This window comes from Microtus ochrogaster, chromosome 5, assembly GCF_000317375.1.
Source record: "Microtus ochrogaster isolate Prairie Vole_2 chromosome 5, MicOch1.0, whole genome shotgun sequence".
NCBI lineage: Eukaryota > Metazoa > Chordata > Mammalia > Rodentia > Cricetidae > Microtus > Microtus ochrogaster.
In genome coordinates, this window is record NC_022012.1 from 39773744 (window position 1) to 39790002 (window position 16259).

At 49.7% G+C, this 16259-nt stretch overlaps 2 protein-coding genes across 2 annotated transcripts in view; one reads left to right on the top strand and one right to left on the bottom strand.

Moving 5' to 3' along the window:
* Window positions 1-1808, bottom strand: part of Cep164 (centrosomal protein 164) — a 71089-nt gene extending 69281 nt beyond the window's left edge. Inside the window, exon 1 of the mRNA XM_013346295.2 lies at window positions 1685-1808. The gene's annotated coding sequence lies outside the window, so the exon portion shown is untranslated. The remainder of the gene's footprint in view (window positions 1-1684) is intronic.
* Window positions 1809-7457: 5649 nt separating this feature from the next.
* Window positions 7458-16259, top strand: part of Bace1 (beta-secretase 1) — a 25109-nt gene continuing 16307 nt past the window's right edge. The window contains exon 1 of the mRNA XM_005347235.2: window positions 7458-8173. Within this exon, the coding sequence (XP_005347292.1) occupies window positions 7913-8173 (261 nt within the window). The 5' untranslated portion in view covers window positions 7458-7912. The remainder of the gene's footprint in view (window positions 8174-16259) is intronic.

Below are 16259 nucleotides of genomic sequence, written 5' to 3' on the forward strand. Positions count from 1 at the left end.
ACACACACACACACACACACACACACACACAGAAAACATAAAAGAGTATTATTTCATATGAATTAAGATATGAGCCTGAGCCGGAGCCTGATTAATGGTGCCGACACTGAGACCTGGAGGAAGAACGGGTATTTACTGACAGAAGGAAACAAGTTCTAACATAGTAGCAGCAGCACACATACAAGCTCTGTGTCCGAGCAGGAAAGTAACAGAGATGTTGCTGGGGAGGAGGGAAAGGGCAAAGCCATGCCCCGAAGATCCGGCCTCTGTCAAAGAGAACTGCACGTTTCCAGAACAGACTGAAAAAGGAGGCCAGAAGAGAAGGAATAAAATCAGAGGGGCTGGCGCTGCCGAGATGGCTCAGCAGTTAAGGGCAGTTGGTGCCCTTCCAAAGGACCTACAACCAGTTCTCAGCTCACAACCACTTGTAACTCCAGTGCCAGGGATCCACCGGTCTCTATATCTCTAGCACTGAGGTTACAGCATGAACCACCATGCCTGGCTTTCACAAGAGATGCTTACAGAGAAAACTCTACCATCTGAGCTCACCAGCCCCCAAAGCAAGGGAATTTAAAGAAGGAACACCGAGAACAAGGGCAAAGGGGCTTGGTGGGAAGGGGTGGAGACTAGGGGCCACCGACGCCCAGCCTCCCCACTTTTGAAATAGACTGCTAGAATGGAAGGCAAGGAGCAGCTCCGACAGCCGGGCTTGGGAGGGCTGAAACTATATGCAGGGCTTCATAAAGGGCTGTCAGAAGAATTTCATAAAGGAGGCCGAAGTGATGAGATTTACAGTCGAGAAAGGTGTCTGATGGCTGCAAAGGAACTAATCAGAGAGGGACAAGAACAGAGGCACAACCGAGAAATTATGAACCATCAGTGGCTACCTAAACGAAAAGAAGGGACCAATCCGGAGTACAGGAGAACGCAGATCTTGCGGTCTAGGTGAAGGGAGAGAAGAGAGAAAGCAAAGAGGATTTCAGCCAGTGCGTTGTGATTTTAGGCCTTCGCCATGAAGCAACCCCACAGCAGACTGCCTAGAATCCGAGACATGACAAACAGTTGCGTGCTGCCGACACTAGAATGAATTCCCAACGTAGACTGGCCTAAATAACTGGAAAAGCTCTCCACTGAGAACAAGAAACACGCGACAGATTGATATGGAGTCCAGAGAAGGTTGGAGACGATCCATAAACAGATCTAAGCTCGAGAAGGAGGTATCAGGCCGGGCAGCAAGTACTTCGCTGAGCAGCCGGTAACTGAAGCTCTGGGTGCAATCAATCCCCAAAGCTGAAGTCCTATGAGAAGCAAGCAGGGGCCTGCAGAGGGCTGAGCTGGCACACGCACGGGAGCATGTCACCGAGGCCAAGAAGAGGACAGCGGTTTCGGGAGGAGATTCCTAAATCAGTGCAAAGAAAACCCAAAACTTCGCCTCTTGCCCATCTGGCCAAAAGATGCCAAGAGCTTGACTGAGTTTGGAATAGCCCAGTTGTGGGTTACAAGAGGAGGAGCAGGGTTGGAGTGCGGGGGGTATTTTCAGGAGAGGTTAGAAAGCCAGGCCGCGCACGCCCGAGGGCTCTCCTCTCCCACCTCAGTTCCCGCGCATCAACACCTCGCAGCGCCTCAGCTCCCTGCAAACTCCTTGCCCGCCAAGCCACCAACCCAGGCTCCGAGAAGGTCTCACCTGTCCCCAACCCGGGGTTCCCTGGGCGATGGCTCTGCGCCGCCTCCCCAGCACCACCCCGGCCCCCCACTTCCAGGGACGCCGGGGTGTCCGGCTCCCCGCTTCCAGGGACGCCGGGGTGTTGCCCTGCAGCGACCAGCAACCACTTCCGGAAAGGCACCAGCCTAGCAACTGAGAGTCCCGCCTCTACAAAGAGCCAATAGGTCGCTGACTAAGAGCCCTGACATTGGATTGGTTGGATGTCCCGTCAGCTCACGGAGGTTTTGCCCGTTGCTTCATGGAAGTTTTAGTTCAAGATAGTGGATGATCCCACCACCATCACCAAGGGGTTAAATCGACATTCAGAGATCTGAAAGTAGATAAGAGAATTTTTTCCGCGGTAGAAAGGGAGCATTCATAATACTAATAGCAATGTGAATTATCCATCATTTAAAGACCATCTTTTTATAAAGTGTGAGCAGAATTAGGTGAACAACAGTGATTACCAATAGTCACCCCACTGACTATGAATGGACTGGAGAGATGGTTTGGTGTTAAAAGAGCTGGTTACTCTTTCCTTCTAATGTGTATGGTTGTGCCGGGCCTGAGGGCCTGGTAACACAAGCATTTAGGCAGAGCACTCAGGATACAGAGGCTGGCAGAGGGGAGAGAGAGAGAGGGAGGGAGGGAGGGAGGAGAGAGAGAGAGAGAGAGAGAGAGAGAGAGAGAGAGAGAGAGAGAGAGAATATTAATAAGTGATTGGTCTACATGTGTCTGTACCTCTGGTGGTGCAGGAGGCCTGGTTCCCCTCTGAGGCCAGAAGAGGGCCTTGTAGCCTCTGGAACTGGAGTTATAAGGCATTGTGCGCCACCTTGTGGGTGCTAGGAACCAAATCTTGGTCCACTTCTCCATCCCTACTGCTAACTTTCAAAACTAGTCCCTTGCCACTAGAGGCTAATCCTACAAGGAGGAACTTGAGGATGTTGTTACCATGAATCCAGACAGCAGGAGGTGTTTCCCATGTTTAACTTCAAATCTTTCTGCTGCCCTCCTACCTTTATTCTCACCACAGATGAAAAACATCCCAGTCCTCCTCATCACCATCTTTAAAAATGTCCCCAAGGGACCAACAGACCAGACTTGGAAGGGATGCCCAAGGTTGTCAGACAATCAATCACCACAGACCTAACTAAACATTGCTCATAGCATCCTGTACCCGAACTTGGGGTATATGCTGGAGAGAGAGTTCAGCGGTTACCCACACTGCGCTTTCAGAGGACCAGAGCTTGATTCCCAGCATCCCCGTGGCAGTACTCAGCGGGCTGTAACTCCAGTTCCAGAGGATCTGGCACTCTCTTCTGGCCTCCACTGGCACCAAGCACACATATGGTGCACAGACACACCTGCAGGCAAAACACTCAAATACAAGAACCATGGCATTCCTGTATGTGTGGTGTTGGGGTAATGGTTGCTTCTGTTTCCTAAGGGACTGCAGGTCATATCCTGGGGTTGGTTTGCCAAGTTCAGCAGCTCACTGGAGCAATAGAAGTTAGTTCCACTGCCAAGTTAATGTGTCCTGGCTGAGCTTTTATTTCTTTTTTTTAATATTTATTTATTTATTTATTTATTTATTTATTTATTATGTATACAATATTCTGTGTGCATATCTGCAGGCCAGAAGAGGGCACCAGACCTCTTTACAGATGGTTGTGAGCCACCATGTGGTTGCTGGGAATTGAACTCAGGACCTTTGGAAGAGCAGGCAATGCTCTTAACCTCTGAGCCATCTCTCCAGCCCCCTGAGCTTTTATTTCTTTAGTTTTTTTATATGAAAAGTGCTGTCCTGAGACTCCTGGAACTCCTCAGTCCTGTTCCCAGAGTGTAGGGTTACAGGTGCTCGCCATCAGCCCATCTGGATCCGTTTGCTTTCTTTGACAGTGGTTCCAACTCTTGTTACCATGATGGCCAAACATTTTCTGACTCTCCTTTGTCCCTTGAAGGCTAGAAACTGATGTGTTGACTGGAATTTGGGCAACAGTTACCAATTCCTCAGGTACTTCCCTCATTTAATTGACTAAGTTTTTATGATATACTAAATAATTGCATAAATATATCTCTATATTGGCCTAGTGTTTACAAATGTAGCCTAGGTAGGCCCTGCGTTCAGGTCATACTCTGGCCTTCTTAGTGCTATGGTTCTATATGTGTGTTGAATGCCTATTATGCTATGTATCATTTATCTGTTTGATTTAAATAAAGTGTTTTTGATAAAATAAATAAATAAATAAATAAATAAATAAATAAATAAATAAATAAGAAGAAAGAAAAGTTATGTTCCAGGCCAGCCTGAGGTACACCAAAAGCCCTCCTAACTGTTGTTCTTTAAAACGTTTTTCTAGGGTGGTGGCGACACACATCTTTAATCCCAACATTCAGGAGGCAGAGGCAGGTAGATGGATCTCTGTGAGTCTGAGGCCAACCTGGTCTACAGAGTTAGTTCCAGGACAGCTAGGGCTACACAGAGAAACCCTGTCTTGAAAAATCCAAAAGAAAAAAATTATTTTTTTGCATGTGATTTCAGGCGCCCTCAGAGGTCATAAGCGTCATATTCTCAGAACCTGAGGTCAGAGTCAGTTGTCTGAAGTGAATGCTGGGCACTGAGTCCTTTGCAAGAATAACCTGGTCCTTGGGCTGGAGAGATGGCTCAGAGGTTAAGAGCACTGACTGCTCTACCGGAGGTCCTGAGTTCAATTCCCAGCAACCACATGGTGGCTCACAACCATCTGTAATGAGATCTGGTGCCCTCTTCTGGTGTGCAGGCATACATGGAGGCTGAACACTGTGTACATAATAAATAAATATTTAATTAAAAAAAAAAAAGAATAACCGGGGCCGGCCGGGCGGTGGCGGCGCACGCCTTTAATCCCAGCACTTGGGAGGCAGAGGCAGGTGGATCTCTGTGAGTTCGAGACCTGCCTGGTCTACAGAGAGCTAGTTCCAGGACAGGCTCCAAAACCACAGAGAAACCCTGTCTCGAAAAAACAAGAAAAAAAAAAAGAATAACCAGGTCCTTTTTTTCCATTTCTTTGTTTATTTTAAGCAGGGTCTCACTATATGTTCCTAACTGGCCTAGAACTCGATATGTAAACACGGCTGACATAAAATTTAAACATGTCTGCTTGCCTCCACATTCTGGGATTAAAGGTAGGTGCCACTACTAGGCGGTGGTGACACTACCTTTAATCCCAAGCGCTTGAGAGGCAGAGACAGGCAGATGTCTGTGAGTACGAGACCTGCCTGGTCTACAGAGCGAGTTCTAGGACACAAAGAAACCTTGTCTCGAAAAACCAGAAAAAAAAATAGGTATGTACCACCACACCAAGAGCCATATGCACCCCCCCCCCATCCCCAGAGGGTTTCTCTCTGTAGCCCTAGCTGTCCTGGAACTCACTCTGTACACCAGCCTGGTCTCGAACTCAGAGATCCACGTGCCTTTGTCTCCCAAATGCTGGGTTTAAAGGTGTGCGTCTTACTACCCAAAGAATATCCACCCTTAACCATGCTGAATCATCTCTCCAATCTCTCCAGCCTCTTTCCCACTTTTTATTTTATTTTATTTTTTTTTTTTTGTGGGAACGGGAGCTGGGATTGCAGGACCAGCTGATTTTTTTTTTATTTGAACAGATGTCACCAAATTACTACCAAAATATTTTTTTTAATTTATCGTCTAAAGCTGAATGGTGGTGGCACTTGCCTTTAATCCCAGTAGGGGATGAGGGGTTGATGGGATGGCGGGAAGGCAGGCTGAGGCAGGCAGATCTCTATGAGTTCTAGGCTAGCCTAGTCTACAAAGTAAGTTCCAGGACAGCCTGGGGTGTTACATAAAGAAATCTTGTCGAGGGGAGGGGGATTACAGTCTAACCTTCACCAATATATTACCAGTAATAAAGGAAGGGAGGGGAGAGGAAAGAGGAGGAAGAAAGGGGTAAACTACGTGACACTTAAATATTATTGGGATTTTCCTTGGTTGATTGGTTGGGTTAGGCTAGGAGTTCTGTTTTGTTATTTTTTGATTTTTGATTTTTGATTGCCCTGGCTGTCCTGGAACTCACTCTGTAGACCAGGCTGGCCTGGAACTCACAGAGATCCACCTGCCTCTGCCTCCTCCTCGAGTGTTGGGATTAAAAGAGAGCATCACCATGCCCTTCTTTTAAGTTTTCTTTTTAATTATGTGCATGTGTGTGGTCTGTTTGTGGGTTTGTACAAGTGAATAAAGGTGCCCATGAAGGCCAGAGTGCTGGATAGCCCAAGTGCTGGGATTAAAGGCGTGCGCCACCACCGCCCGGCCCTCATGCCCTTAATCTTGCGCCTCCAATCTCTGCTTCTGAAAATGCTTCCAATTTTAAGGTTTAGATTAAATGCCACCTCTTCTGTAGTCAGTCCCCATATATATATTCTATTTTTTTGTTTTTCTTTTTCGTTTTTTGTTTTGGTTTGCTTTGGTTTGGGTTTTTTGTTTGTTTGTTTGTTTGTTTTCCAATACAGGATTTCTCTATATAGCTCTGGCTGTCCTGGAACTCACTTGTAGACTAGACTCACAGAGATCCTTTTGCCTCAGCCTCTGAGTGTGGAATTTAAGGCATGTACCCCCACCACCCTGGTATGTTTGTTTTTTTGGGGCAGGTTTCTCTGTGTAGTCTTGGATATCTTGGAACTAACTACACAGACCAAACTGCTCTTTAATCAGCAAATTCTCCTGCCTTTGCGCAGGTTAAAGGCATGTGTCCCAACAGTGTTATACCCCAAATTCTTAACACCACACTGTGCAAAAATCACAGTTCTCCCTGACAGAATCTTTTGGGATCTGTGTATCTTTTTTCTGCCCTATGCCAGGCAACGTGCCTGGTGCCTGGCATACAGAGGGAACTCAGTCAATGCTGATTCGGGAGGCTGAGATAGGATTGCATCAAAGACAGGGTTAGCCTACACTGAATGGTGTGTTTATAGGACCCTGTATCCAAAAAAAAAAAAAAGGAAGGAAATAAAAAAATGAATGAATTAATTAATTAATAAAATGTAATTGCCTTGACGGGTCACCAGTCTAGGGTTGGTAACCGTCTGGCAGGTCAGTTATTCCAGGGTCCCGGAGAGGCACTATCTGTAAGATAAATGGGCTAGGAGAGAAGAAGAAGAAGGCCATGCTATATTTGTCAGAGCCTCCGTTTATTAGAGATGGGGTATAGCTTTATATATGGTAAGGAGTTGGGGGATGGGCACAGGGGTCTGAGCTCTTGCCACGTGGTTCACGTTGGTCACGTAGCAAGGAGGTTACCTTCAGTCAGGTCACTGTAGGCCAAGAAGTCACAAGTTGCCACACCTAGTTCCCTAGGTAGTTTGGAATGTGAAGTGGGTTCTGCTAACAGATAGCTCTCCATTAACAGCCAATTTGGATGTGGGGTAGGCTCTGTCAATAGAACGATTCCTAACACAATTAGGGGTGTGAGGTTCTCTGCAGACTCCCCTAGGGTGATGGTTTCTGCAATGATTTTAGGAGAAAATTGGCTCCTAACAATAAAATAATTAAAGAAGGACTAGCAGATGAGAGGTGTAATACTGGTTTCTTCTTGCTCTGCCAGCGCTTTGGGAACCCGCTCCCACCAGGATCCTGCAGAGTGAACTCCATCTCGGCAGGGGGCATCCCAGACCCCTCTCAGCCCCGGAAGCTGGGCTATCTGCCATGGGAAGACTACACTTCCCAGCGATCCCAGGGAAAAGCAAAAACCCTTTGGCTTTGACAGCCACCGCCACAAGTCTTTCCGCCTCCCCAGCCTTCCTGGGTGCTGGAAACCGGGAGCTGGATTATGGTGGCCTGAGCAGCCGACGCGGCCGCAGGAGCCGGGAAACCCTGTCCGTCCTCTCGCTGCTGACCCCGCCTGGAAGACCCTGAAAGCTGCGGGCTCAAATCGCCATGCCCGCCCCTCCCAGCCCCCCGAGGGGCCCGAGCTCCCCGCTGAAGCTGGCGGCCGCCGTCAAGATGTAGTAAGCTACGGTTCTCTCCTCTAGTGCGCTGCGGATTTCTCCTGCCCGCTCCCCGCCGCCTGGACCGGGATCTGAGTGAGGGGCCTACGGGCTATGCAGTCCTGATGCCTCCAAGGCCGCTTTCCTGAGAGAGAGAAGCCACCACCACCCAGACATAGGGGTAGACAACAGGGACCGTCGCCAACCGGAGCCACAAGGCCCGGGCTCACCATGGCCCCGGCGTTGCGCTGGCTCCTACTATGGATGGGCTCGGGAATGCTACCTGCCCAGGGCACCCATCTCGGCATCCGGCTGCCCCTTCGCAGCGGCCTGGCAGGGCCACCCCTGGGCCTGAGACTGCCTCGGGAAACTGACGAGGAATCCGAGGAGCCTGGCCGGAGAGGCAGCTTTGTGGAGATGGTGGATAACCTGAGGGGCAAGTCCGGCCAGGGCTACTATGTGGAGATGACCGTGGGCAGCCCCCCACAGACGGTAAGGTGGTCAGGCCTTGCAGCCCTCCTCCCTGAATGATAGAGGGGTGACAGGGTAGAGATGCAGCAGGCTGCCCTGCTAAAATGTCCTGTTCGATGGGTGCCGCAGGACAGGCCCTTTCCCAAGCTGTTCCTCCAGGGTCGTGTAGGAGTAGTCTTTTCCCTTTCCCAACTCCTTTCACTGGCGTCCCAGGGCTGACTCCTGTCCTCTCGCTGCTCCAACCTTCCCCAGAAGAAAAACACTTCAATGGTAGCACCTGGCCCTGGGGAAGGAGGGCCAGGCACAGGAACACTAACAGGTGTCAGCACCCCTCTGGCTCTGGCCAAGCTGGAGTCTCTCATATCCCATCACCCAACTCTCCCCTTCTCTAGTGTTCTGGGGGACTCTAAGGCCCCCACCATCATCTTCTGAGAACCCAAGAATCCTGGCACCAGTTGGATAAATCAGCTCCTAACTCCCAGTCCTGGCTGCCACAAGCCAGCAAAGTGAGAGCGCTGCTGACATCCATGTAGCCTCCAAGTCCTGGTAGACTCTGGCTCCCCCTCCCCCCCCTCCCTTCCAACTCTTCTACCCCCACTCTCGGCACTCCAACCCCTCCCCCACTGGTGCCTCAGAACATGGCCAGAGGGGAACTGAATGAGTCTGAGGAATGATAACCTCGTAAAGAAGCCAGAACTCTCCTGCAAGAGAAGGGCTCCGCGGTAGAGGAGAAAGCAGCCATGGAGGAAACACTTTCCACTATCCCGATTTTTCCCAGTTGCCAAGGTACCTCCAAGGTGGCTGGTGGAGGTGTGTCCTCTGCCTGTGCCTACTGGGTGTGTGGGCTTGAGACAGCTACCTTCCATGTGGGGTTCCTGGCTGACCTCTGAGTGCATCTGCCGCCTCTGTGGGCGAGTCTGGGTACTGGTGGCAGTGTGATTCTGTGTACGTTTCTAGGTGTCACCTTGAATCTGATCCTGTGTGTCTCTTTGAGCTACTCTCAGTGGCTCCAGTCCCTGGAGGGTGTGGAAGGGTGGGAGTCTGTGGGGGTCAGGGAAGAGACAATGATACTTCCTTTAACTTGAACAGTTGGATATGGAAGAACCACAAACACCTACTTTCTTGTTACGCGGCAGGAGCCAGTCTTATTGGGTCCACCACACTCAGGCTCGCTTTGGGTGTTCTGCAGTTCTGGTCTTCCCCAGTCACCCCTCCTCTTTGCTGTGTATCATAACTTCCCAGAAGTAGAACAGAGTTTGAGTACAGACGCTAAGCCAGAGCTAGAATTCATTCTGAGCCAACAGAAGGCAACAGTCAGGGAAGGGGACGTGAGGAGGCCTGGGACTCTAGTGCTGTGCAAATGCACGTGTCTGTGACACAACCAGCAAGGACTTTGTGGTCAGGCAGGGGAGGAACCTGGTCTCTGCCCACCACCCATGGCTTTGTCTTTTCATCGCTGTGTGGCCTTAGGCAACTTATATAACCTCTCATTGACTATTGCCTTGTCTTTAAAATGTGGGAAATGAGATCTCCTTTGCAAGATAATTGTGAGGATTGAATGAAACCACTTAGCGGAACTGCCTAGAAGAAAGTACTGGGTTGAGCGACCTCCAATAAACATTACCTTCTTCTCCTTAACTGGCCCAGCCACCTCTGCTTCTCCTGTACCAGGCATTGAGGCTGACTACGTTTGGTACTGCGCGACCAGTTGCTGTATTTCCCTGGTCCTGTGTAGGTGCTCCTACACAGCCCTTGGCAGAGAGTAATTGACTGGAGCTGGTCAGTACCTCCCTGCCCCTGACTAGAAGCCGGATTAGGGGGGCTGGAGGTTGCATACCCGCCCCTACCCGCCCCGGGAACCCCGAGTTGAGGCGCTGTGTAGTTGTACCTGCCCCAGACCCTAGTCCAGCCAGCCTCTGCTCTGCGACTATTTTGCTCCTTCCCTCGGCAGCCTGTGGGAAGAATGAGCATTCTTCTTATCCGATGGGGCTATCAGAAGCCCGAAATGGGAGTGAGGAGGGCAGAGTTCCGTGGACAAGGAAATGTGGAATTTTGAGGGGTGCTTTCTATGCTTGGGGGACTGGTCTACAAAGAGATGGATGACACACCTTCTGCAGAAAGGAAGTGAAATATAAGTACTCCTTCCGGGTCATTCATAGCCTTGATAAAAGGGATGGTTTATACATTTTTTTTTTTTGTGGTTTTTCGAGATAGGGTTTCTCTGTGGTTTTGGAGCCTGTCCTGGAACTAGCTCTTGTAGACCAGGCTGGTCTCGAACTCACAGAGATACGCCTGCCTCTGCCTCCCGAGTGCTGGGAGGTTTATACATTCTTGTCTTTAGAGCCGGTTAAAGGTGGAAACTCTCATGACCCCACCCTAGACCCTTAGAGGCAAAATTCCTAGGTGTCTTAAACTTGAGAGGCACTGACCAATGGAGGTACAAAGGTGGATGCTGAAGGTAGAGTTGCCCCAAGGTACTTCACGGAGTAGGTGCGTGCTGAGTGTGGTCCTGGAGGATGGGAAGGAGTGAGGCCGTTCCCAGTCAGGAGCTGGCACCTCTCCCAACACACTGTAATTGCTTCTTGCCTGCTTCCCACTCTGGCCCACAGACTACGAGGGACCAGAGATAAACGAGAGAATGAGTTGTGTGTCTGAGCTTATGCGTGTTTGTTCAGGAGACAAGGGAAAGCCAAGCTAGTTGGTATTACAGGTTTATGCTGAGACCAGATCAGTTTAGGTAAATAAAACTGAGCCAAAATGTCAAAAAGCCTTAAATGTCAAGCTATCTGGTTTGGACTTGAGCTCTGAGGGGAAAATTGAAATCATCTGCAGTGAAAATGGTCTAAAGCAAGCAAACAGATGTCTGAATTTTAGGGAGAATGGAATATAGAGCTACGGGAGGCAGGAAGCTCACAACAGTTCAGGGATGAGGTGCTGTGGAGAAGACAGCGTGAGGCTGTGATGAGAGAGAGAGGAGGCCAGGAATGTCAGGGCCTGTGACGTCATGTGAAGGGTGAAGAAGGCATCATGGTTGACTTCATGATTCTGCTGTGGCATGTTGAAGGAAACAAGACTGTTGGGGAATAGGGTGGAGGCAGGGGGATGTGGTTTGAAACATGCACGTTTTGGGGGTTTGGTTTGGTTTGGTTTTTATCCAGTCTGCATATCTTGGACTGTTTGCTTTGCTGCATGTCTCCCACCTTGCTACACAGCCCTGGCTAGGCACAACCCATGAGCCTTCTGCCCCAGCCTTCAGAGCGGTGGGACACGAAGTGTCTGCCACCACACCCAGCTTCTTACTTTGGTATACTTTGGTATGTTGCTTTGCTTGGTTTTGAGACAGGGCCTCACTCTGCAGCCCCGGTTGACCTGCATTTACTATGTAGAAACACACTGCCCCCCCAAAATTCTGACCTCACAAAGATCCATCTGCATCTGCCTCCCGAATGCTGGAATTAAGGGCATGTGCCACCGATACCGGCTTTATTCTTTTTTGTTGTGTATTTGTTCTTTGTTTCTGCAATGTATATAAAAACTCTACATTATTCACAGCTCCCAGAAGAAGAACTAGGGCTGTGCAGGTTAAGTCATTGGTCAGGTGGTCGGTAAACTGAGACCTTGCCTCACCCCTTGTTCATCCTACAATACTATTGTCTTGACTAGTCCGCCGAGAGCCTCCCTCTCTGGACTGTCTCCCTGACCGTTGTTTACTGTTTGTTTCCTTCATCAAGCTTCGAGCTTTTGGGACTAGGGTTGTGGCTCAGTGGTAGCTCACTAGCCTAGCATGCCCATGACCCTGCGTTCACACCCCAGCACCATGCAACTTGAAGTTCATCGTCTTTCTCTTTGACATTTATTTATTATTAATTTTTTGGTTTTTCGGGACAGGGTTTCTCTGTAGCTTTGGAGACTATCCTGGAACTAGCTCTTGTGGACCAGGTTGGTCTCTAACTCACAGAGATCCACCTGCCTCTGCCTCCCGAGTGCTGGGATTAAAAGCGTGCACCACCACCGCCTGGCTATTATTTATTTATTTAGTGTGTACACATACAACAACCTGTGTGTAGAGGTCAGAGGACAACTTGTAGGAGCCAGCTCCACCATGTGGGTTCCAGGCCAAACTCAGCTTGTCAGGCTTGGCTGCAAGCGCCTTCAGCCACTGAGCCATCTCACCAGGCAGCAGGATCACAAGTTCAAGACTTAACCTGGCCTACAAAGTGAGTTCAAGGCAGTTTGGATGATTTGGCAAGACCCTGTCGAAAGAGAGAGGGTGGGGGGCGGAGAGAGAGAGAAAGTGTGGGTGGGCTAATTAGTCCACTAGCATGTGTGAGGTCCTGGGTTCGACCCCACTATCAACTGATGTAGCTTAGGCTGGCTTCAAGCTCATTATGTAGATAAAGGTGAACTTGAATTTCTTTTTTTTTTTTTTTTTTCGAGACAGGGTTTTTCCGTAGCTTTTTTGGTTTCGGTCCTGGTCTTGCAGACCAGGCTGGCCTCGAACTCACAGAGATCTGCCTGCCTCTGCCTCCTGAGTGCTGGGATTAAAGGCGTGCGCCACCACCGCCCAGCTGTGATCTTGAATTTCTGCTCCCCTTGCTTCCACCTCTCTAGTAGGCTCATAAGTGTATACCCACAGACCTGGTGCAGAGGATGCTGGGGTCAAACCCAGGGATTCACGCATGCTGGATGAGCACTCTGCCAAATGAGTTGCATCCTCAATCCAAAACTGGGGTTTATTATTAAGAAAGGTTTTAAATATATACAGGGGTGGGGCACACTAGTGCCCCCAGCACTTGTGAGGTGGAGGCAGGAGAATCAGAAGTGAAACTATAGCTATTCTCAGCTGCATAGAAGGAAAGTGTTTTAATGTAGCTATGAGGACAGTACTACTGAGAAAGACATACTTCTTACAAAGTCAGCTAGAAGAGTTTGAGAACCTGAGATCCCAGGCATGGACCACACCTCGTTAATTTTCCGCGTTTCCTATCCTGCCTCTTTTTCACCTTTTTTTTTTTTTTTTTTTTGGTTTTTTTTTTTTTTTTTTTTGAGACAGGGTTTCTCCTAGCTTTTTGGTTCCTGTCCTGGAACTAGCTCTGTAGACCAGGCTGGCCTCGAACTCACATCATTTTCACTTTTAAAAAAATGAAAAGGTGTATCTCCCTGTGCTAGGATGAGCATCGTTGACCTCTAACCCGGAAGAATTTAATTTGTTAGGAAGGAAACTTGGTGGCAGTCAACTCAGGATGATAGATATTTATTGAGCACCTGTCTAGGAGAGCTTACAATTGGGCGGGAAACACAAGTGTAGAAACACAGTGTCATCCAAGAACTGTGAGTCTAGGAACCGCACTGAGCAAAGTAGCTACTTTGGATAGGGTAGAGGCTCGCTGCTCGGCTCTATGGAAAGAGGTGGGAGGGGACGCTTCAGGAAGAGGTGCACAAGCTGTGGTGAGAAGCCGGGAGTTGTAAGGATGCTGTGGGGCTGTGTGGAGTTGGGGCCTCGTGCTGGAAGCAGCTGGCAGACCTCATAGGCCTGTGAGAGAAGATGGTGGTGTCTAATTTTGCTTCCAGGAAAACAGCTTCAGTGTGGAGGAGGGCTTGGATAGGGTACTGTGAGAGACGAGCATCTGGTTTGGAGACCAGAGCCTGGCGAGGGCGGTGGCAGTGAGGGGAGAAAGGAGGGAAGGTCTCAGGATGCCAGCAGTCACAGTGCAATTGAACCAGCCCTGTGCCGTCCCTGTGAGTAAAGGGCTGAGAGGAAGGGCAAGGGAAGGTCTTGGTCCCTTTTCCCTAACTTCTCAGCTTGTTTGTACAGGTGAACAGCAAAGGGGCAAGCTCTTAAAACCCGATACGGTTTACCAAGTTCCATACATAGTTATTTTCTTTCCTTTATGGGGCCAGGGGAGCACGTTGAGACAGTGCCTTACCCTTATACCCTAGGCTGTACTAGAACTCACTATACTGCCATGGCTGACCTGGAATTTGCAATAATAATCCTCTTGCCTCAGCCTCCTGAGATTGATATAGGTGGGGTCACTGTGCCTGGCTTCCGTGGTTACTTTTCTGGCTTAATGATGAGGCCTAGGTGTGAGACTGCGTGTTTGGGAGATAAGGAAACTGGGGCCAACAGAGATTGAGGGGGTTTGTGAAGGTGCCCAGCTAGGAGGAACTGCTGGAGCTCAAGCCCAAGGATCAGCACTCGGGTAATTTCCATCTTAGACTCTTGAGCATGCTGATGGCCTTGGAGATGGTGGAAAGCCGTCCTTATGGGTGAACCTGGCAACAGCTGGCCATGGGCATCTGGAAACTGGTGGGAGCTGGGACTCAACCTGTATGGAAGTCACCCCAGAGTCACCAAATGACCTTGTTCTTTGAGAGAATAGTGAGAAAAGAGGACGACGACGATTAAAGGAGGAGTATTAGGTGTAGACGCGGAGGGAGAAGAATGAGATATTAGGTGTAGACGCGGAGGGAGAAGAGGAGGGATATTAGGTGTAGACGCGGAGGGAGAAGAGGAGGGATGTTAGGTGTAGACATGGGAGGGAGAAGAGGAGGGATGTTAGGTGTAGACATGGAGGGAGGAGGGATGTTAGGTGTAGACATGGAGGGAGGAGGGATGTTAGGTGTATACGCGGAGGGAGAAGAGGAGGAAGGGAGAAAAGCATCAGAAACGGCGGTCTTCCTGGGCTGGGCTACAGGCGCTCCTCTGCCCTCCCGGCTAAAGAAAGATAGATTCATTTGGGGGAGGAGAGTGCTGAGAAAGGTGTCCTCTGAGCATTTCTAGACATTTCTAGTAAAAAGCAAAGTAGAAAATTGTAGCTGAAATTCAGGAAGGGCTCTCCCAGAGAAGCCCCCATGACTCAAGTCTCTGCTGTACACCCTCTCTCCGTGGTGACTGGGAAAGGCCAAGCCGTATTCTGCATTCCAGAGTGACATTCTAGCAGGAGAGCCCAGAGGGTGGAAGGCATCCTCTGATGTTGGTAAACTGGTTCCTGTTGGTTCTTAGGAGGGTGAGGCAGGTGTTCTGAGGAAGGCTGCTAAGTCCTTAGTCTCAAGAGCATTTTGACCCAGAGAGTAGAGGCTCCTAGGCTCTCCAACCTCCAGGATGGGACTTCTATCAGCCTGTGGTTGCCCAAGCCACTCCCCACTGGAACCCCACTGTGGCCAGGATGACTGTATTTATTTTTGCTGGGATGTCCCCTCAGGGTCAGTGACTCCCCCCCCCCCAAAATTCCTTTTCAGGGCCTGTGGAGGTTTTGCCTGGGAACAGAGGAGGTGACTTGTCACTTCCCCCCAGCATGACTCAAGGACCAGAAATTGAGCTTAAGCCAGAGGAAGGATTCACTGTCTGAGGGAATCGGGTAGCTAAGAGCTGCTATGGGGAAGGGCTTTCCAGGTGAGCTCTACAGAGAATGAACAAAAGAGGCTTCGGGAACCAGCACAGGGCTGGGGGATGTAGCTCTGGTAGAGGCCTTGGGTTCCGCTCCAAGCACCAGAGTAAAGTTTCAAAGCCATCATGGTGGTGGTGGCGCACGCCTTTAATCCCAGCACTTGGGAGGCAAAGGCAGGCGGACCCACCTAATAGGAAGCACTAGATACCAAAAGAAAAGAACGCCATGGCCAAAGAGGAAAGGGTACACTAGATGAGTTTAGTTTGGGGTGACCCAATTCCTTCAGGGTCTCTTAACAAACTGGTCTGAGCTAGGCAGTGCTGGCGCACGCCTTTAATCCCAACACTTGAAGCAGAGGCAGGTGGATGGATCTTTGTGAGTTTGAGGCCAGTCTGGTCTACAGAGTTCCAGGATGGCCAGGGCTGTTACAGAGACAAACCCTGTCCTGGAAAAGAAAACCACAAAAACAACAAAAGCTGGCCTGATCTGGGGTAAGCGCTACTTGATCCCAGGTACCAACCAGCTGCTGCCTGGAGAGCAAAGAAAGCAGAGGCTTAACTAGAGTAAGGAGTCTGTGTGTCGACTGCTTTGCTAAAGCAGAAGGGAGCTGAATGGGACGCAGGTACAGGGCAGTCTGAGGCAGGAGTGAGCTGTTGGCTAGAAGCCATTTTTTTTTTTTTTTTTTTTTAGTTTTTCGAGACAGGGTTTCTCTGTAG